Here is a 23,309-nt window from a genome sequence, read left to right as displayed (position 1 = left end):
ATTATTAAAATGCATGTTAGCAGTATTGAACATGAGCACAGAAAATGCATAACCAATCAAAACCTAAATGCAGATTTTGTAATTAGTTGATATGATAAATTGTAGGTGCTTCACTACATGTAATCTGTCATTTGGTCATTAGGTAATATTCCACATGGATAATGTTAGTCACTGTTTGGGTACTTTATAAATAGCTGAAATTATCTGCAGAACACATTCAAGAGTGTGCTCTTGGGTATAAGTCCACTGAGGCCTGAATTAACTCTTCAGGCCACTGGAGTCAGCTAAGGTCACTGTCACTTTTTCTCTAAATATGACAGCAACATTACAATGTCATCTATAGCAAGAGTAAAATTCATTGTGATCCTTAAATGCTATATATAGTCTATTCACAAAAATTCTAGAGTGTACTGTACATACCCTGCACTCAGTACGTAAAAATAGTTAGCATACAGAAAACATACAACCTCCTGAAAGATAAATATTTCTAAACAATTTATTTACAAATCCCAAAATAGTACAAAATAGCCAATTTGTCTTACACTTGTCATTTATGCAAATGTCACATTTCTGAGCTCCTGCCATAAAAACAAACACCAGAATTGATAGTATGTTGTTCCATTTGTGCTAAAAAACATTATTTGACTGCTTTGTACTAAACATTTGTCTTTGTCTAGTCATTGCCTACTTGTTCAGGTGAATCAGTATATGTTGACATGTATCTTGTCTGTTGACATCATCTTAATCTGTCATCCTGCCGTCTTTTTCCTTATGGACATTTAGTTTTATCATCCTTACTGTAAGTTCTGACATTTTTGAATTGCTGAAATCTAAGAGCTCTCTGACCCTCCATAGACAGCAAGAGTCCTACCACGTTCAAGGTCCAGAAAGGTACCAAGAACATTGACATAATAGTCCATGTGACATCAGTGGCTCAACCATAATTTTATGAAGCTACAGGAATACTTTTTTGTTGCGCAAAAAACTAAAATAGCAACTTTATTTAACAATTCTCCTCCTCCGGGTCATCCTAGCCCATTTTGGAGAGTACCACGACGCATGCGCATGCTTTGATCTGCACGTAAACAACGCATGGGTGTGGTGCTGCTGATGTACAACGTGCAAGGCTGCACCTTGTATACCTTCAGAGGAAAGCCCACATATGCACCGGGGTACTCTCCAAAATGGCACTAGGGTGATGCAGAGGAGAATTGTTGAATTAATTAATTATTTTTTATTTTATTTTTTTTGCTCAAAGAAAAGAAGATAAAGAGATAAAGATAGTACAAACCACAAAACAGTCGACTCATTTTTGCCACAAATGGATCCCTTTAGATAGAAGACCAAAGTAATTATCACAGTCTTCACATTTAACTTACATAAATTAATTCAAATAAATATTCAAATAAATATTTAAACCGGTATGTCTCAATGATACTTGATAGCTGAACAAATAAGAATTGTTCTTCATATTGCACTCATACACTTTAGTATCATGCCAGTCACATGAGTATATTTTTGAGTATTTTTTTCTGGGGAATTTTAACCGAGCATGTACAACATTAGTATGTTGTCTTTGCCAACCACACAAAATAAACACGGGTTCAGTCTGTGACAACGTGTGCGTCACGTTGTTCATCTCACGTGACACATCGTGATCATCATGGCGGCCACCTCTGTGTTCCAGAGAGTGAGAACGGGCTCGAAAATCGGAGCGCAGTATGATCAGGAGGGCAATCTCATCAAGGTAACGCTGAAAACAAAAGACTTAAACCCTCATACGCGCACATTTGCGTTTGCAATCAGTTTTATTGTTTTTAAGGTCATGCATTCAATCAGAGAAACCAGTCACTTTGACATATCAGTTAAACAGAAGTATATACATGTTGTGTTCTTCCTGTAAAGACACATATAAAGTGCACTCTCACATAACTTTAAATGAGAGTAAACGCGTTTGGTAAATCAATACATTTAGCTAAGTATGTAAATGTCTTACTGGTTGAGGAAGTTTGTTGTCAGGAGAATGTATCTCAATGTAAATGAATGTGCATTAAAATAAATAACAGGTATAACATATTATGTGAGGTATCTGCAAATGCAATTACAAATAATTCTACAATTTGTAGATGCATTTTTTTTTTTTAATTCTAAATTAATATATGAAGAGTTCAGATGCAAAAGCCTCTAAATCCATCTGACGTTTTTCTTTTAAAATTAGCATTTCTTTCAGGCTACTTTGTATAGGTTTCTATGTAAGTACCGGTACTTCTGACTGGGCTGAGATTGGAATTTAGCGAGTTTGAAGTAAAAGTATTTGATGGTCTTATATTATGTGTCAGGAGCATTCACTCCACCATGCCTTTTAGCTAGTTTTGCATCTAAACTCTTCATATACTGTTTTTTTAGTGCCAAGTAACAGTAAAGGATTAACAATAAAGTATTGACCTTTTATTTAAAAAGTGTGTTTTATTGCTGAATCTGTACTGTCATATACTGACTGGTGTATGTGCTGTGATTAACAGGTGGAGACACGTGAGGATGAGGAGCAGAGTGTCAAGCTTGCTGAGATTTTGGAGCTGTTGCTTGCTGCTGGTTATTTCAGAGCACGCATTAAAGGACTGTCACCCTTTGACAAGGTGTGTCAGACTTTACACCTGTGCCAAACAAATTACAGTGTGTTTCACACACCGTTAGTTTACTTATAAACAGTCTCTGCTTGTACTTTAGGTGGTTGGAGGAATGACCTGGTGTATAACTACATGCAACTTTGACATAGACGTTGATCTGCTTTTCCAAGAAAATTCCACTATTGGTCAAAAAATGTAAGTGTGTAGAATAATCAACATTATGTCACATAATGCAGTAATAGAAGAAGAATGAAAACTGACAGAAACGTTTCTGTTCAGATTTAACCAAATTCAGGTTAATGTGGTTATTTGTGTCTTTTACATTTAAGTGCTCTGACAGAGAAGATTGTGTCAGTTCTGCCCAAAATGAAATGTCCACACCGATTAGAGCCTCATCAGATCCAAGGGTTGGATTTCATCCACATCTTCCCTGTTGTACAGGTATGTACACCTGCACATCTTTCGCATCTAAAAGAGCTGTAGACCTACGTTGCCATTAAAAAGTTTGGGATCAGTATGATTTCATGTTTTTGAAAGAAGTTTCTTTTGCTTTCCAAGGCTGCATTTATTTGATCAAAAATATAGTCAAAATAGAAATATTGTGATGTGGTATTAAAATTCAAAGTAATTTATTTTCTATTTGAGTATATTTTAAAATGTAACTTATTCCTGTCATGACAAAACTGAATTTTAAGCAGCCATTACTCCATTTTTCAGTGTCACACGATCCTTCAGAAATCATTTTAATATGCTGATTTGCTGATCAATGTTGAAAACGGCTGTCCTGCTTAATATGTGGAAACCATAACCACTCACTGACCCCAAAATTATGATATAAAGTAGTTTTATACATAGGAATACTTACGATGCATCTTTTGCTACATCTGTAGTGGCTGGTGAAGAAGGCGATTGAAACCCGGGAGGAGATGGGAGATTATGTCAGATCATATTCCATCTCTCAGTTCCAGAAAACACATGCATTTCCTGAGGTCAGACAACAGGCCAACACTGAAATATAATTAGAAAGGATTAACACTGTAATATGTCAAGCATTTTACAATCTGTAATCTTTGGAGTTTCAGTAAATGTGTTTGTTTTAGGATGAGGAGTTTGAACTAAGGAAGGAGAGAGCCATCAGCACTGTAGTGAATGTGTGTGTAAGTATCTGATAAGCTTTTATATATCATCAAGACATCGTGAGCTTTTAAATTATGATGCTTGGCTGTCTGGGTAATAAATGTATTTAATAACAGAAGATTGTGAAATGTTGAATATTTTGTACGCTGTGTTTGGGTGTAGGAGGTTTATGCTCCTCAGAGGCGTTACAAACGGCAGGTGGATGCTGGGGAGCTGTTGGATGAAGAGTCTCGGGTTCATTCTACCTTGCTGGAGTTTGGCAGGTACTCTCTCTCTCTCTCTTCCTTTTACAGGACCCAAGAACTTGTATTCTAATCATGTCAAACTGGAAGTGAACCAAGAATTGTTACTGATATAACATTGTATGATATCAAACATTTAAATTTCATAAATACCTTATTTAAAACAAAAATAACTATATTGTGATATATTGTTAATGTGAAATAAAATTACTCATATTTGTGATATAAGATTCTGGTCATATCGCCCACCCCTAGTCAGTAGGATTTTTTAATGATTTTAAAAGAAGTTTCTTATGCTCACAAAAGATGTAATTATTTGTAATAATACAGTACAAACAGTGATGTTCTGAAATAATATTGGTATAATTCAAAAGAAACATTTTCTGTCTTAATGTATTGGAAAATATAATTTATTCCTGTGATGGAAAAAGTGCTGAAATCTTTTGTCACATTATAAGTGTCTTTACTGTCATTTTTGATTAATTTAATGGATCCTTGCTGAATAAAATTATTAGTTTCTTTTAAAAAAAAATCTTAATGACCCCAAACTTTTAAATGGTACTATATGAGAACATATACCTACAGATACATTTTTAGAGTTTATAGAAATGGCACTTTGATTAAAATTGTTAAAATATGGTAAAGTTGTAGTGTTTTTGTTTAGTATATTTAGAACCAACTGGGGGGACCAATTTTTATTCATATTCTCACTTTCACCTTTTCCTTTACTTCCTTCATCTTCACTGGTTTGTTTCCTGGCTCACTGTATCAGCATTTCAGGGTCAGACAAGATCTCCATTTTTGGCATCTATTAATTCTCTACTCCTCTCATTATCTTGTTCTTCATTTGCTTCCCTTTTTCTTTCTGTCTGTCTCTTTTATTTCACTCATCAGTCCATGCCTTCTCATATCACAATATATGCAGTGAGTATGACTGAGGTTCCATTTCTGGGAATGGGAGTGACACAGATTGACTATCGGTCAGAATGGCTTTGCAACAATTGCATTAATGTCTTTACGTTTGCATCTGCCCAAGTGCTTTTTTTCACACATTGATCTAAATGTTTTGTTCATGTGTAATTTCCTGTCATGTGGTGTGTCGTGCCTGTAGTGTGATGTGTTTTGAAACCATCGCTTGCGATGAACCGCATGCTGTCTATAATTTTAACATAAAGCATTTTAAATTGTTTCTCTTCTGTTTCTCCAGGCGCTATGGATTCAGCAAACAGTCTAAAGCAGGCACGGTGGGTATCAGATGTTGTTTTCATGTTTTTCAAACAAAACATCACAAAAAGTGTAGTCAGAGAAGGTTACAGTTAAAAAACTGACTCATTGGTCCATGGATAAATTAGATAAAATGGATAAAATCATAAGTAATGGAAGTTTATATGGTGGATATTTTTTGTAGTTCAAGCTTGCAGATTGCTAGAATTGGCTAGAAATGCGCATCTCATAATCTTAAAAAAGTGGAAAGGTAATGGTCTGACTCCAAATGTTGCAACCTTCAGTTCTAAAGGAAATTCTGCAAAAAAAAAAAAAAAAAGCGTGTTGACCCTAGAACCACCCATGTGGTGTCCATCTGTGTGTAATAGATCACAGATGGACAGTAGGGCTTGGCACTGACCTTTCTTTCTTTTGATTGGTTGTTAGTTTGATCATGTGATGATGTTTCTTACAGGCAGTGGAGCAGAAGCAGGTGTTGGCTCAGGGCGCGCAGGGTGTGCCTCCTGGAATGGCCCAGGTGTCTGAAGAAGAGGACCTGCAAGCAGCAGAGGAGGTCATTTGGGTTCATATGAACCTACACTTGTCTTTCAGTCAACTCTTACATGCTCTTAATCACCAATTCTTTATCTGAGCAAAGTTACCTTTCCATTAACCAGTTCTATTTGCCTTTTTTACAGCTCAGAATCAAGGCTCTGATGACTGGAATGGCTGCCATGGCATCAGAGGAGGTACATTTCTAAATGATTAAAAGCTAAAAAGTTTAAAGGGATAGTTTGCCTTAAAAATGTAAATTCTTATTCACCCTTGTGTTGTTCCAGACCTTTGTGACTTTCAAGTATTTTTGTCCATACGATGAAAGTCAGTGTTCATCGTTGTTGTTTGTTTGTAAATATTCTCCAAATATCTTTTTTGCATTCTGCAAATTAGTAATGGAACAATATTAGGATGAGTAAAGAATGACAGAATGTACACCTTTAGCTAGACTGTCCCTTTAAAAGGAATATTTTGCCCAAAATTGAAAATTAAAAAATGTGTATGGTCAGAATGGCATGCAGTTGAATAAATTTTGACCATTTTTAACTTTGTGAAAACTTTTCTTTTAAAAGTTTAGTATTTACTTATAGATTCTCAACAGATGCCTCTTTACCAGTTCATTTCCAGAATACCCCCCCCGTGTCATCCAAGATGTTCATGTCTTTCTTTCTTCAGTCAAAAAGAAATGAAGGTTTTTGAGGAAAACATTTCAGGATTTTTCTCCATATCGTGGACTTCAATGGTGGCCAATGGGTTGAAGATCCAACATGACCTTTCCAATGTGACTATGTAATGCATGAGGTTGGGCTGGTGCAATGTGTGGTTAAAAGTTCATAAATTTCTAAATTTCCCTTAATTTCTTTTTGACTAAAAGAAAGACATGAACACCTTGGGTGACATGGGGGTGAGTAAATTATCAGGAAAATTTTTATCCTGGAAGTGAACTAATCCTTTAAGAAAAAAAATATAAACGGTCAACAGTCTCATTATTTCTCATTGCTGCACTATTTTTGTGTGTGTTTTGTAGGGGAAGTTGTCAGCCAGCACGGTGGGCCAGATTGTTGGGCTGCAGTCTGAGGAGATCAAACAAATTGCCACTGAATATGCTGAGAAGGTGAACAGTGTTAAAATGCCTCTGAACCTCTAAAAATAATCTCTTTATTTTTACACCAAGAGCAATCAATGGCTTGAGGCTGGAATACGTTTTTGGAATTCGGAATAAGTTTTTCATAAATTCCATAGTGTATTCCAAGCTTTATTGTACATATGTGTGATTGGGCAGGCGGAGCGCTCTGTGGAGGATCGGCCAGAGAGATTCGGACCTGCGCAGCAACACCGACGTCAACTGACGTCCCTCAACAAACAAATCACTCAAAAAACAAAAGAACTTGAAGAGGTAATACACAATCGTACACATACAGTGCCCTTCACTAATATTGGCACCCTTGGTAAATATGAGCAATGACGGCTATGAAAATAAATCTGCTTTGTTTAGCTTTTTGATCTTACATTCAAAAAATTCACAAAATGCTAACCTTTCATTGAAGCAAAACAATTAAAATTGGGGGGAAACTTACGTTATGAAATAAATGTTTTTCTCTAACGCATGGTGGGCACAATTATTGGCACCCTTAGAAATTATAATGAGTAAAATATCTCTGAAGGATGTTCTCATTCATATTTGCAATTATTTAGCACACTAGAATGGCTAGGAGTATGATACTGTCCAACCATAACTTTGTGTTTCACAGGAATATAAATATGAGGAGCACAAAGGCCAAATTCCCTTAATCATCCATCACAAGGAATAGAACCAAATAATATAATTCTGATGTATAGAACAAGATTGTTGAGCTTCACAAAATAGAAAGTGGCTGTAAGAAATAAGCCAAAGCATTGAAAAGTCCCATTTCCACCATCAGGGCAATAATTAAGAATTTCAATTAACTAAAGATGTTACAAATCTAACTGGAAAAAGATGTGTCTATATCGTCCTAATGCATGGTGAGGAGGAGAGTTTAAGTGTCCAAAGACTCTCCAAGTATCACAGCAGGAGAATTGCAGAGATTAATTGAGTCTTGGGGTCAAAAGGGGTTAAAAAAAAAAAAAAAAAAAAAACATTCAAACAGACCCTACGTCACCACATGTTGTTACTGGAGAGTTTTAAGAAAAATCCTCCTTGCTCATTCAAAAACAAACTCCAGTGTATTTAGTTGTCAAACACGACTTAAATTTCAAATGGGACTGGCTTCTGTCGTCAGATGAAACTAAAAAAAGAAAAACGTCCCAGTTGCCTGACCCGAACCCTATAGAAAATGTGTGAGGTGAATGAATAGCATAGAGCATAGAGCTGGGAAACTGAAGGATCTGAAGAGTTTCTGTATGAAGGAATGGTCTCTGATCTCTTGTCAGGTGTTCTCCAAACTCTTCAGGCATTAAAGGAGAAAACTCAGAGCTGTTATCTTGAATAAAGGACGTTGCAATAATTGGGTGCCAATAATTGCGGTCAACATGAACTAGAGAAAACATTTATTTCATAATGAGATTTTCCCCCTGCTTTCCATTGTTTTACTTCAATGATAGGTTAGAATTTTGTGATTTTTTTTTTTTTTTTTTTTTTTTTGAATGAAAGATTAAAAGGATAAACAATGCAGATTTATTTTCACAGCCACCTTTGCTCATATTTATCAAGGGTGCCAATATTAGTGGAGGGCACTGTACCTCTTTTTTCAGTTCTGAGTTTTGAGAATGCTGATATCACAGTCGTTGTTTCTTTATTCCAGCTGCAATCCAAACAGCAGGAGGCCAGAGCGGCATGTGAAGATGCTAAAATCAAACTAGCCGAGGTAAGACATTTAGACACGTACTGACAGTAACTGCTTGAATTGGACCATTAATGTGTATGTTTGTTTTTAGGCCACAGCACAGACTGAAACGTTGGAGAGGGAGTTGAGCTCACTGGAGGATGTGGAGTCTCAGGCAGATTCTGGGTAAGTAAACAGCACCTGGAATTATCTAAACTTGGGCTGAAATCGCATACTCTAAGAAGGTTTGTTTTGAATAAGTACTTGCTTTCTGTCAGTTTGTACTTCAAGTATGTATATAGTATGAATGTACTCTGAATATTAAAGTGATAGTACACCCAAAAATGAAAAGTCTGTCATTACTCACCCTCATGTCGTTCCAAACCCGTAAGACCTTTGTTTATCTTCAGAACACAAATTAAGATATTTTTGATGAAATCCAAGAGCTTTGTGACACTGCATAGACAGTAATGTAATTCTCACGTTCAAGGGCCAGAAAGGTAGTAAGGACATCAATAAAATAGTCCATGTGACATCAGTAGTTCAACCGTAATTTTATAATGCTACAAGAATACTTTTTGTGCACAAAGAAAACAAAATTAATGACTTTCTTCTATTCGGTGTCAGTCTTTGATGCCAGTGGGTAAAAAAAAAAGGTCCATTACAAAGGTCTGCTATAATACTGTAGCTATGTATAAAGCACAGCTCACATGGAAGTCACTTGCAAACCATGCAGCTTTCTGTTGGTTAATATTGCAAATTCGCATGACCAACTGAACCAATGCAAATTCTGCGTGGGGAAAACTTTCACCCTCACACTGAACAGCAGTAAACATGGGTTACATAGTTCAGTCAGATTATAAATTGACTGTTTGTTATTTGTATACATTATGCTTATTAGGACATTGTGCCATTAGCTTAGCATCACGCTAATAACAAACTGTATAGAAATCAGATGAGAAAAAGTAAAGCCAAACAGCATGGTAATTCTTAGAAAGTGTCAGTATCAATGTGTTTTTTGTTTGTTTGTTTTTTTAAGTATTGTGTTTTATCTTTCAGGTTACTGGAGAAGCTTCGTGCATTGGTGGCCATGAATGAAAACCTCAAACATCAAGAGCAAACGTTCCGCTCACATTGTCGCGTATGTTACCGCTTCGCAGTACCTAGCTTTGGTTTGTCATTGACATTGAAGACATGAATGTGTCATTAACTGTTATTTGTGTATAGGAGGAAATGACCCGTCTGCAGCAGAATATTGAAGAGTTAAAGCTGGAGTATGGAGAAGAAGGAGATGAAAAGAAGGTGCCTACATAGTCATACTAATAAGTGACTGATCTGGAATGCTCCTCATAAAGATGCTGCTATGCCAATGGCATAAGAAGCATAAAACTACATATCATAAACAAATATTAGACAAAAACCCTAAAAGATTATCTAGATATAGCTTTTTCAACTTGCGTCACAATTTGGTCAGATACTCGAATGTAAACAACAGCATGGATTGCACAGTTAAGAAACTACTGAATACGTTGTTCTGCTAATTTATGCTGTTTAAACCATGGAAAAAATGTGTGAAAGCTGCTAAATCATATAGAGAAGGACCTAGTAAGCAGAAAAGGGTGCAATATTTTGACAAACTAAAGTTAATAGGTGGTAAAGATACACGCAAGCAGTATAAATTAAGATATTAGCCTAATATCTTACCTACCTGACCGGAAATGATAAGAACAAATACGAATGTTGTCAAGATTCTTGCCCTGGAAATCCTGCTTCAGTTTGGCCACCTTTTGTTCCTCAGACAGTTTTTTTTGTACTCTTCTCCTTGATTTGTTATAACTTTTGGCAATCTATAGTACTCTATAGTACAAATGTTTTTCCCAGTCTGACCGGTTAGTACAGCCCAAAACATGACAATAATTGACCATTTTCAGCTGCAATAATCAGCAAAATATGCAAGTTTCGTTCAGTTCAGTGGCATTGTTTACATTCAGTACCACTTATACCTCACTTGTCCACTATCTTTTGATAATATCTGTATTATTCGTTTAGTTTAGTTTCTCAGACTTACCCTCTGTGTTTTTGTAGGAGATGAATATGTTGATTGATCAACAGTACACTTCAGACCGAGAAAAGCTACAGAAGATCCGTCTGCTCATGGTAGGTCAAGTTGAAAAGATGGTTTCACTCAGTATATTATATGAGGGATTCTTTACACTCAGTGTTTTACTCTTCTGCCCCCACAGGCTCGGAGGAACCGCGAGATTGCCATCTTGCAGAGAAAGATTGACGAGGTTCCCAGCAGAGCCGAGCTTACCCAGTATCAGAAACGCTTCATTGAGCTGTACAGCCAAGGTGCGTCTGTGTTTAAAGTCAGACCTTGTCATTTTGAATTGAAATATAGCTTGTTCTTCCAGTGAAATGACAATCAAATCTGCTTCCACCCAATCAACCACCCACAAATTGAACAAAATTGACCCTGGATTTTTAAGCGATCTCTTATTTGTTCATTTGGTGTTTTTCAGTTTCAGCAACACACAAAGAGACAAAACAGTTCTTCACGCTCTACAACACCCTGGATGACAAGAAGGTTTACCTTGAGAAAGAGGTATCAGCTTTGTTATCTGTGATATTGGAAATTAATTTTCTTTCTTGTTTAAAAGGATGTGCAGTGAATTTGAGACACTGTCTTTTCTTTCACAGGTCAATCTGCTGAACTCCATACATGATCATTTCCAGCAGTGAGTTTCAAATAACTCCAGGATTCATGTAGAAATTTCCCAATATTCTAGAAGAGGCTCATACAGTCTCGAATAATAGATTTTTGTAATATCTTTCCAAAAGGCAAAGGTGAATGTAAAGTGTATGTTTTTTTTAGGGCCATGGCTTCATCAGGAAGTAAAGAACAGTTTCTCAGACAAATGGAGCAAATTGTGGAAGGAATCAAGCAGAGCCGTATAAAGGTACAAAAACAGACTACTATGCTATAGTAAATCTAGAAATCTGCTACTGTTGATAATTTATTTCCATTTTGGAAGTGATTATGAATTAGTTCCACTCTGGCTATTTGTGGTTTTACCCCATCAGACAGGAACATGAATTGCATTAGTGCATTTTTCTAATGTGTATTTGTGCACTTAAAGATGGAAAAGAAAAGACAGGAGAATAAGATGCGCAGAGATCAGCTGAATGATGAGTACTTGGAGCTGCTGGATAAACAGAGACTCTACTTTAAAACTGTCAAAGACTTTAAAGAGGTAAATACAAGTTCATCATTTTAGATAAATTTCTTCCCTCCTCATTTACATAAGTTGTATAGACAAAAATCTATTAATAAATGATATTCTGGATTGAGGGAACAAATGCGTGGTCTTGTCTGTTGCAGGAGTGCCGCAAGAATGAGATGCTGCTATCTAAACTGAGGGCAAAGGGAGCATCGTAACAGCTGGATTTTGCCCATTTAATACCCACAACTCCCAAGTAGCACTTCAAAACACAGTTGCATTCCTTGATGTTGGTATTTCATTGTACCGCAGCCTCCTGCTGAGATCACATCTGCTTTCAGACTGAAACAGTTTATTTTAGCCTAAATTTTTCTAGGTTCAGAGATTGTGAAGCATGTAACTAATGTACTGTTAAAGTGGAGATGTTTTGTGCCTTGATACCACCTTATTTAAACCCATAATGTATATAACACAAATCCCCTTACTAATCATCTTTGTTTTTGTATCATGATAAAAATCTGCTGCCAGAAGAGCAAAATGCATTAAAGGAGAAATGAAGTACCTGCTGATCTGAGATTTACTTATAGTGGTTTTAGACAGCTCTTCAGTTTCTCAATTGCTTAGACCTATCCCCTTTTTCCCTTTAATGCAGAAACAAGCCTATGGGTGAAACTTCCGGTTCATTAGCCGCTATAGGAAAATAAGTAAAGCGTAAAACTCTTTGCAATACAAACTAGTGTTCTCATAATTAAGATAACACTAATGTATATGGTATAGACTCACTAATTTGCAATATCAAGCAGAAAAATGAGCTGTTTTGTACAGCTAAAAGTAGCTGGATGCTGATGAGACCGGAAGCTAGAACCATAAAATTTAGAAATGGCTGCACCTGCTCTTACAGGGAAAAAAAAAAATGTGGATAAATAACTTTTATAACGGAGATTTTCAACTCTTGTGCACATTTTAAAGATGGCAGCCTTACGTAGAATATTTACAACATATTTAATAAAATATGTAAAAAAAAAAATGAACAAACCTTATGACTATAACGATATTGTGCTGCTTTTTATTTGACCAATATGTTTTCCTAAAGACATTGTTTTTAATAAAGACAAAAACCTTAATAAAATGCCAATATATGTGGGAAGTTCAGTTAATTGGTTATTAATTGGTCTGTCAATTACTTCTGCATCACACACACACAATATTTGTGTGGCATTTTACAAGTTTTAAAATACTTAAGTAAAAAGTAAGCATTGTTATATTGGTGCATAAATGAAAATCAATTTATAAATAAATGAAATCTTCCCCAGAATTTTCCATTCTGAAAATGAAAATCAAAAGGCTCATTTATCACTAAGGTTGTAGGTTCAATCTCATGTGGAGAGAGCAAAAAGCATGAGAAAAAATATTCACAATACAAGTTTCTATGTTTAATAAGTTGGGCTTGTAACAATACCAATTCATCATATAATGGCTTCTGAAAAAACATTTCTGTACAGGCATGGAATGCAGACTGATCAGAGCTCTTCTCAAAAGGCTGAGACAAAGTTAACAAAATGACAACTGTGTAGTCTGACAGTTACTCCATATAGATCAAAAGAGGTGCATTACGGAGAAGATTCATCTAATCTTATTCTCAGCGAGAGAACTGTCTGCCATCTCCCGTCCTTTTGCTGACATGTTTGAAGATCTTGGCCTTGTGGACATTCTTAGATTTCTGGTAGCCGAAGCCTCCGCCGCCACCTCGCTTTTGCATCTTCACCCCTTTACTGCTGTGAACGTCTGAGAAAGCGGATGGTTAAGGAACAAAAAAACATTTCTTGAACACCAAATCAGTATATTCAAATAATATCATGTGACACTCAAGACTGGAGTAATGATGTTGAAAAATACTTTTTAAAACCCTTTCTGTATTTTTTGATCAAACAAATGCAGCCTTTGTGAGCATAAGAGCCTATTACAAATTTCAAACGATAACGCATGTATAACCACAATTCCATGATTTCACAATAAAACAAAATCAAATTATTAAGTAACAAGTTCCATGTGCAAGAATATTCACTGAAATACAGTGCTGAAAGGATACTGAGGTCCACAAAAGGCGGTACTTTAAACCCAAAGGACATCGCCACTTTCGGGAGGTCGAGCGTCTCTACGTTATAGATTTGTTTGAGGGAATGAGAGTCGTAAGCTCTGACGTAGGATTTGTAGGCCTCCTGAGCTGATTTGTGAAGGTAGTAGTTCTTCTCTATCAGCTTCTCCAACTGCAAAAGAAAAAAGCAAACACCAATTTTAAATGGGTTAACTGGGATTCCAAGGGGTTATATTTGAAATATAAGAGATTTAGTTCAATTCGACTGAATATGAAGTCTCACCTGAGATTGAATATCAGAAATTTTAGTCCAGGAGAACTCAAACTCACTCAGAGGAACCTTTGGATGAACACGAGAGACAATAAGAAATGCATTTTTTTCAAGATTCATTTTGACATGTTCAACAAGTTTATTTTACTATCATTAGCCAGGTTTCCAGGGAAAGATGCAAATATCACATAACACATATGTGAATACGCATTGTTTCCATCCAAAGAGAACAAAATCGTCACTTCTGATAAACTGGAACTAAATATCACTATGAAAGGTAGGAGATGCCACTGCATATAATAATTTTCATATATAATAAATTACTTGTACCTCAAGTAAATTAAAGGGATTTTTAAAATTGTTTTTTGTTTTTTTTTTATCATTTTGGCATTTCCATCACTCGCTCCTGACTTCAAAATGTGCATAAAAACAGGGTGATGAAAACATAGCTACTGACATACTATTATAGTTTGTTAATACTTAATAATAATAAATTAGAATTTATCTCATTTTCACATTAATTTTAGATTTAGTAATTTTCTTGTGTTTTTGCAATTTTTATAATTATTTTGTGTCCACGTTGTATTTAATGATTTTTATTTATTACAGTCATTTTAGTTTAACTAAACTGAGAACTGCTGTCTTGACATGTATATATATATTTTTTTGTAAATGTATATTTTATTTAATGCAATGAAATTTAAGGTTTTATGTTTAGTAAACACCAATAAGTTAATTTGTGACCCTGGACCACAATATGAGTCCTAAGTAGCACAGGTGTATTTGTAGCAATAACCAAAAATACATTGTATGGGTCAAAATCTATTTTTCTTATAATTTTAGATTAGTTATATACATTGCTAAGAGCCTCATTTGGACCACTTTAAAGGTGACTTTCTCAACATTTAGATTTTTTTGCACCCTCAGATTCCAGATTTTCAAAGTCATAACCATACATCAATGAAAAGCTAATTTATTCAGCTTTCAGATAATCTCAGTTTCAAAAAACTGACCCTTATGACTGGTTCTGTGGTCCTAGGAAGTTACTCTTTTCATAATAAAATCATAACTATAATGAAGACATACTTTAGCCTGTTTGAGGAATCGCAAAAAGCCGAGCTCCTCTGGTCTTAGGATCAGGAGGGCATGTCCTCTACCATTAATACCACGAGCTGTTCGTCCCACGCGGTGGATGTACTCCTAAAAACAACAACAAAAAGTGTCACATAAATCCAAATACAAGTTCATATATCTAGCAGCAAGGCTGGACTGTGGGGTGTGACTGCTGTACCTTTGGATCATCTGGTGGGTCATACTGAACAATCCAGTCCACCTCTGGGATATCTAGACCTCTGGCGGCCACATCCGTACAGAGGAGAATGCCACAGTCTGCGTTACAGAACTGGAAAAATGTTGTGGTTCTCTTCGTCTGTTTCTGCTTCCCCTGAAAGACAGTTAAACAAAAGCATTCATCAGACTGCATAAACAGCACTTCTCATCCTGCTTTGTGCATGTATGGCTCAGTGACTTACGTGAATAGCCATGACGGGCAGATCGATGTAATTGAGCAGCTCATAGTGGTACTTCACAGACATGCAAGACGAAAAGAACACCATCAGCTTCTTCTTGCGGTTCTTCTTCAGAAACGTGAAGAGGAGCAGGAAACGTTTTTCCGAAGGACATACAACATATCCCTAAAAAAACAAAAAAAACAAAACTCAAATATGAACACATGACCAAGTGGTCTTGATAAAGGAGTGAGACAAGTGAGCTTGGGATGTTAAGGGGGATTATCAATATCGTGATATTGCGATAGCAAATCTGTCTCGATTACTTCACATCACATGGCGATGAAACAATAGGCCTTCCAGGCAAAAAGTGTAGTTTTAAATTATATTTAAACTTCTTATTGTAACATAAATGGTCTTTAAAATTGTGTTTTGGGCTATTATGCTTTAGCACAGTATTTGTCAAACAAACTAAAAACGAAAGCACAATACAGCTTAATTAAGTCTGTTTAAACTGCATGTTTCAAAGTGAAGCACACACTTCGTTCAGGCGATCACCTCATGGTCCGGTGTTTTCCACACCTCAGAACAGCTCCATTCACAGTGAATGCAGTGAACTCGTTTGTTGCAGGTGCTGTGAGTTTAGGACGTGTTTAGGAACCTCTACCAGTTATGCTTTATTTTCAGGCGTGGCTGAAGCTTGGTGCTGACGCGACCGTCATAGTGACATTAGCCAATCACATTACTTTTCTGGTGTTGCATGAACGCGGCTGGCTGGCGTCTGCACTAGTATATTTACATAACGCAATCTTATTGGCTGACATCTGCATTGCCACTTGAAAAGTTGAAAAGTTCTTCTTCCGACGAGCAACACCAGTGACACGGCACAACGAACTTCAGCAACACTTGACGTCACTCCAATTCAAAGTAAATGAGAAGCATTGATGTTGACGCCAAGTGTGAATGCACCGTTGAAGTTCAGATACAATTCAATTCACTGACTTTTTTCTAACTTAAATTTTCTTAGTTAAGAACATGGGTTGGAGCTCTTAATTTTGAACTCTCAAAGTGCATTAGATAAAAGAATGTAACTTTAAAACATAAAATCATTATTCATTAATTCATTCTCTCCCCCCCCCCGCCCCAAGTCTTTATTTGTCTTCATTTGTTAAATATCACAATAAATATTGTATCGTGGACTTCACATCGAGTATCATATTTTGAGATTTTAATATCGTCACATCCCTAATATGAGCAGTTTACCTGTTCTAGTCCTTCCACGGTCGCTGTATCTTTGTTGTCATCCACTCCTACATACAGTGGCTCCTTCTTGAGGGAGATTCGGGCAAGATCCTCCACCTTACGTGTCTGTGTTGCGGAAAACAACATGGTCTGTCTTTTTTCTGCGGGGAAAAAAAAGAGAAACATTTAAGGACCTGCAGAAACTCTGGTTTAAGTGATTAGGTTAGTCATTGGTTCTTACTAGGCAGTAGTTTGATGATCTGCTTCAGCTCTTCCTCAAAGCCAACCTCCAGAATCCTGTCAGCCTCATCAATGATCAGACACTGAAGGTTCTTAAACATGAATCCAGGTGTGTTCTGTGGAAAGAAAAAGGGGTCAAGTACACTCCTCAGACCTGTGTGGCAAAGCTATTTATTGTAAAAGGTCTTACCTGCAGGTGATCTAGAAGTCTGCCAGGTGTAGCAACCAGGATATTGACTCCATTGGCGAGTTTCTGGGCTTCAGCAGAACGGTTGCTACCTCCCATGATCAAACCATACGTGTGCACATGATGAGTCATCAGCTCCTTCAGCACACCATACGTTTGCATGGCCAACTCACGAGTGGGAGACAAAATTACCACTCCAGTCCCTGACACAAACACACCACAGCCATGTGACACCTCATACTTGACATCTCTACTACAAAGAGGACTATAACAATCAGATAATGCAAATAAATTAGGTGTGCACTCACCATTTCTGGGCATAAATCTGAGTTTGTAGATAAGCTCAATGGAAGGAATCAGAAAAGCCAGAGTTTTACCGCTTCCTGTTTTAGCTGCAGCCAACACGTCTCTGTTGGACAAGAATGAGCATATATCCCAAAGATTTATACAGCAAATAAACAAATGTGATAATTACAGTACCACTGAAACCCTGCCATATCTGATGCACTTAAAACTCACCTTCCTTCCAGCAGGGGTCGTATGGATTTGTGCTGGATCTCAGTCATGGTTTCAAAGCCCATTTCTTTCACTCCCTTCAGAGTATTCTCACTGACCATTTCCGCTAAAGATGCAAATGACTTATCCTCAAACGCACCTGAGAAAATCACCAGAGCAAAAAAATATAGTTACCTATTTACGTCTATGAGAAAAACTAAAACAAACATCTAAAAAGCTGGTTTTTAGAAAAAATAAACATTTCAATACATTATTTTGTACAAAAAAAAAAGAATTGTTTTTCCTCACCAGCTTACTGAATAAAAATGAATATAATACAAAAATGTTTCTCTGATATTGAGATTCTTACCTTTTCTTTAAGTAGTAGTAAAGCATCACTTTTAGTCCATCAATCACATATAAACAGCACTTTTAAAATCACTTTTTTAATTATTACAAATTAGGGATGTTGCAATTCTCAATATAATATTGAACCATTCGGTACGACCTCCACGGTTCAATACGCGCTTGTGAATTGCAGTTTTTGGGTTTTGCATTTAAATAACTTCCTTATATTATTTCTCTCCGAATTTGCTGTATGTGTGCCCGCGATTTCAGGTGCTGATATGAGGAAACGCTTCCCCGCTTATATTTGAAAAAGCAACACGCAGAGCATCTTCCATTCTAATGACATGTAATGATAAGCATTTCTAAACCTGTTGTCCAACAAGAGTTATAAAAACAAAAGTTATAAAAAAAAAACATTATAACTTGTTTTTAATTCACAACATCAGTCGAGTGTTTGAAATAACTTCCTTATGTGATCTGATGTGGATTCTTATCACAGAATGAGGCAGACGATAAATTCTATACTCATATTCTATGTATGTCGATTAGCAATGGCTTATGAAAATACCCGAGATGGCTTGAAGAACACAGATAAACCATATATTATTGTAGACGAGTGTTTATTGTCCTTACATTTCATCATTCAAAACGTTTAACGTTATATCTTTTTATCCAGTCACAGACTCACAGCAATAGCTATGCCTTTATCCACATTAGAGAAGCTGGAAAGGAACATAATCAGTGCTGCTACTTTGACGCATTATGTGGATTTACTGCACGAGAGTGCCCTCTGGCGTCCAGTATGAATGAAACCCATTCTATTTTGCGTAAAAATCGAAAAAACAAAACCTCTCTCAAAAGAAAAAATAAGCAGACTAAACGTAAACATACATAAATATACTAAACCACGCTTTTTTCAATGTACAGAGGTTTAAGGGAGTATTTTGTAAATTTGTTGCAAAAAAAAAAAAAAAAAAAAAAAAACACTGAAGTGATAAGATATCAGAACCGAAAACCGTGGCTAAAAACCGAGGTACGTATTGAACAGTGTACTAACTGTATTGTTGCATCCCTATTACAAATTATTTTTTAAATTAAGTTGTCCAAGAAACTCTAATAAATGTTATTTTTAGAAAGAAAAATATTTCAAAATACAATTTTGAATTTTAAATAAAGCAAAAAATACACTTTACAAAAGTCACTTTACAAAGAAATCTTTGCCATTTAACTAAATAAAAAAACTGCAGTAAATGTATGATTTAATTATTAAATTAAATTAAAAGATTATTTGGGTTTTCAAATAAAGCAAGGAAAATGCATAACCTTTTTTTAACCAGCTAACTAAATACAGGAAGCTTTTATGAATTTACTTATTTTAATACTAATAAAAAGACACATTACTACTTTTTCACTGAATTTAACAAACACGTATAGCATATTCCCCCATTTATTTATTGGTCAAAAAAAAAAACTTTTTGGAATGCTTCTCCCAAAAATAGCCAAACTGATTGGACACCTCTCATTATTTTTCCCACTTAAATGAGTGGATAACTAAAGGTAAACTAGGCTCACCACATATGTGACCCTGGACCACAAAACCAGTCATAAGTGTCAATTTTTCAAAATTAAGCTTTCTACATCATCTGAAAGCTGAATAAATAAGCTTTCCATCGATGTATGGTTTGTTAGGATAGAACAATATTTGGCCAAGATACAACTATTTCAGTATATGGAATCTGAGGGTGCAAAAAAAAAAAAAAAATCACAATATTGAGAAAATCGCCTTTAAAGTTGTCCAAATTAAGTTCTTTGCAATGCATATTACTAATCAAAAATTAAGTTTTGATATATTTACAGTAGGAAATTTACAAAATATCTTCATGGAACATGATCTTTACTTAATATCCTAATGATTTTTGGCATAAAAGAAAAATCAATAATTTTGACCCATACAATGTATTGTTGGCTATTGCTACAAATATACCCCAGCGACTTAAGACTGTCAAAATATATCAAAACTTGATTTTTGATTAGTAATATGCATTAGTAAGAGCTTGATTTGGAAACTTTAAAGGTGATTTTCCCAATATTTAGATTTTTTGCACCCTCATATTCCAGATATTCAAATAATTGTATCTCAGCCCAATATTGTCCTATCATAACAAACCATACATCAATGGAAAGCTTGTTTATTCAGCTTCCAGATTATGTATAAAGATCGATTTTGAAAAATTGACCCTTATGACTGGTTTTGTGGTCCAGGGTCACATATAGCTGTGTTGATCATATTACAAGTTGTGCTATGCTTACCTGTCAGGCCAGAGGGAAGCTGTGGTCCATCTTCGTCACTATCATCATCCTCCTTAGTTGAACCCTCTTTGTCATCATTTCCATTCTCTGACACCTTTCCAGGCTCTGCACGTTCCTCATCACTCTGTTGCTCTTCTTCTTCCTCTGATTCTTCTGTTGTCTCTTTAACATTCTGCTTTTTGACCTTTTTCACACCTAAAGGGCCATATCAATTATTTAGTGTATGTGTATACAACTCAACTACTATAATTAAATTGCATTTATAGCAGCAAATTCTCTAGCTACAAATATCAGCTATTGACAATCCCATAGTGACCAACCACTAATTATAACAACATCACAGCAATACATTAAATACTCACTAGATGTTGAGTCCCCTGCACCATCCAATTTTCTTTTCTTTTTCTTCTTCTTAATTTTCTGTGAGGTTTCGTTCTCCTCGGAGGAGATACTTTGCTGCTGCTCTTTAGAGACGTTTGGAGAATCACTGGTCACTTCAGATTCCTCCAGCCCTGCTTTCACATCTGCCAGATCAAAAACACATACGGTAAATTTCATCAACTCTAATAATGAAGGAAAGAGAACGCAAACTCAATATGCGGAATCCGTAAACACATGGAAAAGGTCGGTAAACTGTCCCTGATTGACAAATACTAAATAACACACAAACAACATTATAATTACGACTTGATTAAACCCATATCTTGTGTTGCTAGGTTTACTACAGCTGGCTAAAATATAAGACTTTTCTATAAAATATAAAAACTTTACGAATGCACCGACAGCAGTGTGATTCTCACATGCTAGATCCGAGATAACGTCTTACAAATTATACGTCATATTCTTATGTTTAAAATTAAAGAGAAAAATCACCTTCGACGTTTTCCTCTTCTTCTTCCTTCTGAGCTCTAAGCAATTTGCGTTGTTTATTTTTTTCACTTCTCTTTTGAATTTTCTTACGGAGAATCTTCATCTGCATGTCCGCCATGGCTGTGGACAAACACGTGTGTGCGTGCTGCGTGGGGTCCTTCGCTCAACTGACTGACTAACACTATGCCTGACTAAAAATATTTAAGACCCTTTAAAAATACATGATCTTTGGTTTCAGTCGTTGTCAAGAGCGCCGCCGTGTATGGCTTGACCATTTCATTTCCGATTTGGAATAAATACCGGGAAAAAATAGATCACTCGTCCTTTAGTTAACAAAAGGAAACCTACAATTGGGCTGAAGCACTGACGCTCCCTAGTGGTGGAATGGAGGACATACCGATTTTATTTTAGATTTTATTTGATCGAAATCTGTATTCATTCTGCGCCAGTTCTGTGGTGTCCGCCTGACCCATATGAAATTTAACATGCTGTTCCCTACGGTGATTTTTTTCAAACTTGTTTTATAATATTTTAAACCTGACAACATGAACAAGAACTGAAACAAATGTTTTAATATTTATTATATAGAATTTATAATGATTTTCTTTTAATATTTTTTTTAATGATTGTTAAATTATGGAAGCCCATTTCAGCCACGTAAGACAAAAAAATCATGCCTTAAGAAGTCAGAAGTATGACATACGTAATGCATAATTACAACATAAAAAATCAAAATGATCACTTTACAAATCAAAATTATGACTTTAAAAGTAGTTATACGAGATGGAAAGTCGAAATTATGACATACTAAATCGAAATTATCATAATTTCGATTTTTCATGACTTTTAAAGTCATCATTTTGATTTTTTATCTCATAATTTTGACTTTTATCTCATAATTGTGACTTAAGTCATAATTTCATATTTTTATCTTGTAATTACGACTTTTAAAATCATAATTTCAACTAAGTCATGATTTCAACTTTTCATCTTGTTATGAATTAAGTCCTAATTTTGACTTTTAAAGTCAGGTTCTCGTAATTATGACTTTTAACGTCATTATTTTGATTTTTATCTTTGACTTAAAGTCATAATTTCGATTTAGTCATAATTTTGATATTTTATCTCATAATTACGACTTTCAAAGTCATTATTTCCACCTTTTAATAATTGACTTAAAATCATAATTTCAACTCTTTTATCTCGCAATTATGACTAAAGTCATAATTTCGACTTTTAAAGTCAATTTCTCGTAATTATGGCTTTTAAAGTTATTATTTCAACATCTTATGTCATAATTACGACTTTTAAAGTCATTATTTCGATTTTTTAGCTCGTAATTATCACTTTTAAAGTCGTAATTTCAACTTTTTATCTCGCAATTATAACTTGTCAATTTCAAATTTTAAAGTCAATTTCTCGTAATTTTGACTTTTAAAGTCATTATTTTGACATTTTATCTTGTAATTATCACTTTTAAAGTCATAATTTCAACTTTTTATCCCGCAATTATAACTTAAGTCATAATTTCGACTTTTAAAGTCAATTTCTCGTAATTTTGACTTTTGAAGTCATTATTTTGACTTTTTATCTTGTAATTATCACTTTTAAAGTCATAATTTCAACTTTTTATCCCGCAATTATAACTTAAGTCATAATTTTGACTTTTAAAGTCAGTTTCTCGTAATTATGACTTTTAACGTCATTATTTTGATTTTTATCTTTGACTTAAAGTCATAATTTCGATTTAGTCATAATTTTGATATTTTATCTCATAATTACGACTTTCAAAGTCATTATTTTCACTTTTTAATAATTGACTTAAAATCATAATTTCAGCTCTTTTATCTCGCAATTATGATTTAAGTCATAATTTCGACTTTTAAAGTCAATTTCTCGTAATTATGGCTTTTAAAGTCATTATTTCAACATCTTATCTCGTAATTACGACTTT

General features: G+C 35.2%; 2 protein-coding genes across 3 annotated transcripts; one reads left to right on the top strand and one right to left on the bottom strand.

Annotated features, from left to right (window-relative positions):
* Positions 1-1,613: 1,613 nt before the first annotated feature.
* On the top strand, positions 1,614-12,350 carry ccdc93 (coiled-coil domain containing 93). Of its 2 annotated transcripts, XM_051118594.1 has the most exons (24): positions 1,614-1,747; positions 2,523-2,636; positions 2,728-2,822; positions 2,957-3,068; positions 3,518-3,616; positions 3,728-3,784; positions 3,927-4,027; positions 4,901-4,930; positions 5,214-5,250; positions 5,685-5,783; positions 5,908-5,958; positions 6,792-6,878; positions 7,047-7,160; positions 8,548-8,610; positions 8,681-8,754; positions 9,628-9,709; positions 9,796-9,870; positions 10,654-10,725; positions 10,812-10,920; positions 11,091-11,173; positions 11,269-11,306; positions 11,444-11,528; positions 11,709-11,822; positions 11,951-12,350. In XM_051118594.1, exons 1-24 carry the CDS (start codon positions 1,664-1,666, stop codon positions 12,005-12,007), a joined length of 1,932 nt encoding a protein of 643 aa, XP_050974551.1. In that variant the 5' UTR covers positions 1,614-1,663; the 3' UTR covers positions 12,008-12,350. The 2 variants fall into 2 exon arrangements, with proteins under 2 accessions (XP_050974551.1, XP_050974552.1); XM_051118595.1 differs by lacking the exon at positions 4,901-4,930.
* An 850-nt stretch (positions 12,351-13,200) lies between these two features.
* On the bottom strand, positions 13,201-21,541 carry ddx18 (DEAD (Asp-Glu-Ala-Asp) box polypeptide 18). The gene is made up of 14 exons (XM_051118593.1): positions 21,359-21,541; positions 20,848-21,009; positions 20,486-20,680; positions 17,852-17,987; positions 17,641-17,741; positions 17,336-17,535; positions 17,147-17,261; positions 16,927-17,066; positions 15,688-15,849; positions 15,447-15,599; positions 15,242-15,355; positions 14,168-14,224; positions 13,879-14,056; positions 13,201-13,574 (listed from the first exon to the last, which is right to left on the bottom strand). Exons 1-14 carry the CDS (start codon positions 21,471-21,473, stop codon positions 13,429-13,431), a joined length of 1,974 nt encoding a protein of 657 aa, XP_050974550.1. The 5' UTR covers positions 21,474-21,541; the 3' UTR covers positions 13,201-13,428.
* Positions 21,542-23,309: the final 1,768 nt, after the last annotated feature.

Source organism: Labeo rohita, chromosome 9, assembly GCF_022985175.1.
Source record: "Labeo rohita strain BAU-BD-2019 chromosome 9, IGBB_LRoh.1.0, whole genome shotgun sequence".
Taxonomy (NCBI): domain Eukaryota; kingdom Metazoa; phylum Chordata; class Actinopteri; order Cypriniformes; family Cyprinidae; genus Labeo; species Labeo rohita.
This window is presented reverse-complemented; position numbering and strand designations above follow the sequence as displayed.

Coding starts and splice junctions, on each gene's coding strand:
- ccdc93 (XM_051118594.1), top strand. CDS start 1,664: ATGGCGGCCACCTCTGTGTTCCAGAGAGTGAGAACGGGCTCGAAAATC. Junction 2,637..2,727: donor GACTGTCACCCTTTGACAAG/GTGTGTCAGACT, acceptor CTTGTACTTTAG/GTGGTTGGAGGAATGACCTG. Junction 7,161..8,547: donor AAACAAAAGAACTTGAAGAG/GTAATACACAAT, acceptor TCTTTATTCCAG/CTGCAATCCAAACAGCAGGA.
- ddx18 (XM_051118593.1), bottom strand. CDS start 21,473: ATGGCGGACATGCAGATGAAGATTCTCCGTAAGAAAATTCAAAAGAGA. Junction 21,010..21,358: donor AGAAGAGGAAAACGTCGAAG/GTGATTTTTCTC, acceptor TTGATCTGGCAG/ATGTGAAAGCAGGGCTGGAG. Junction 17,262..17,335: donor GACTTCTAGATCACCTGCAG/GTAAGACCTTTT, acceptor TTCTTTCCACAG/AACACACCTGGATTCATGTT.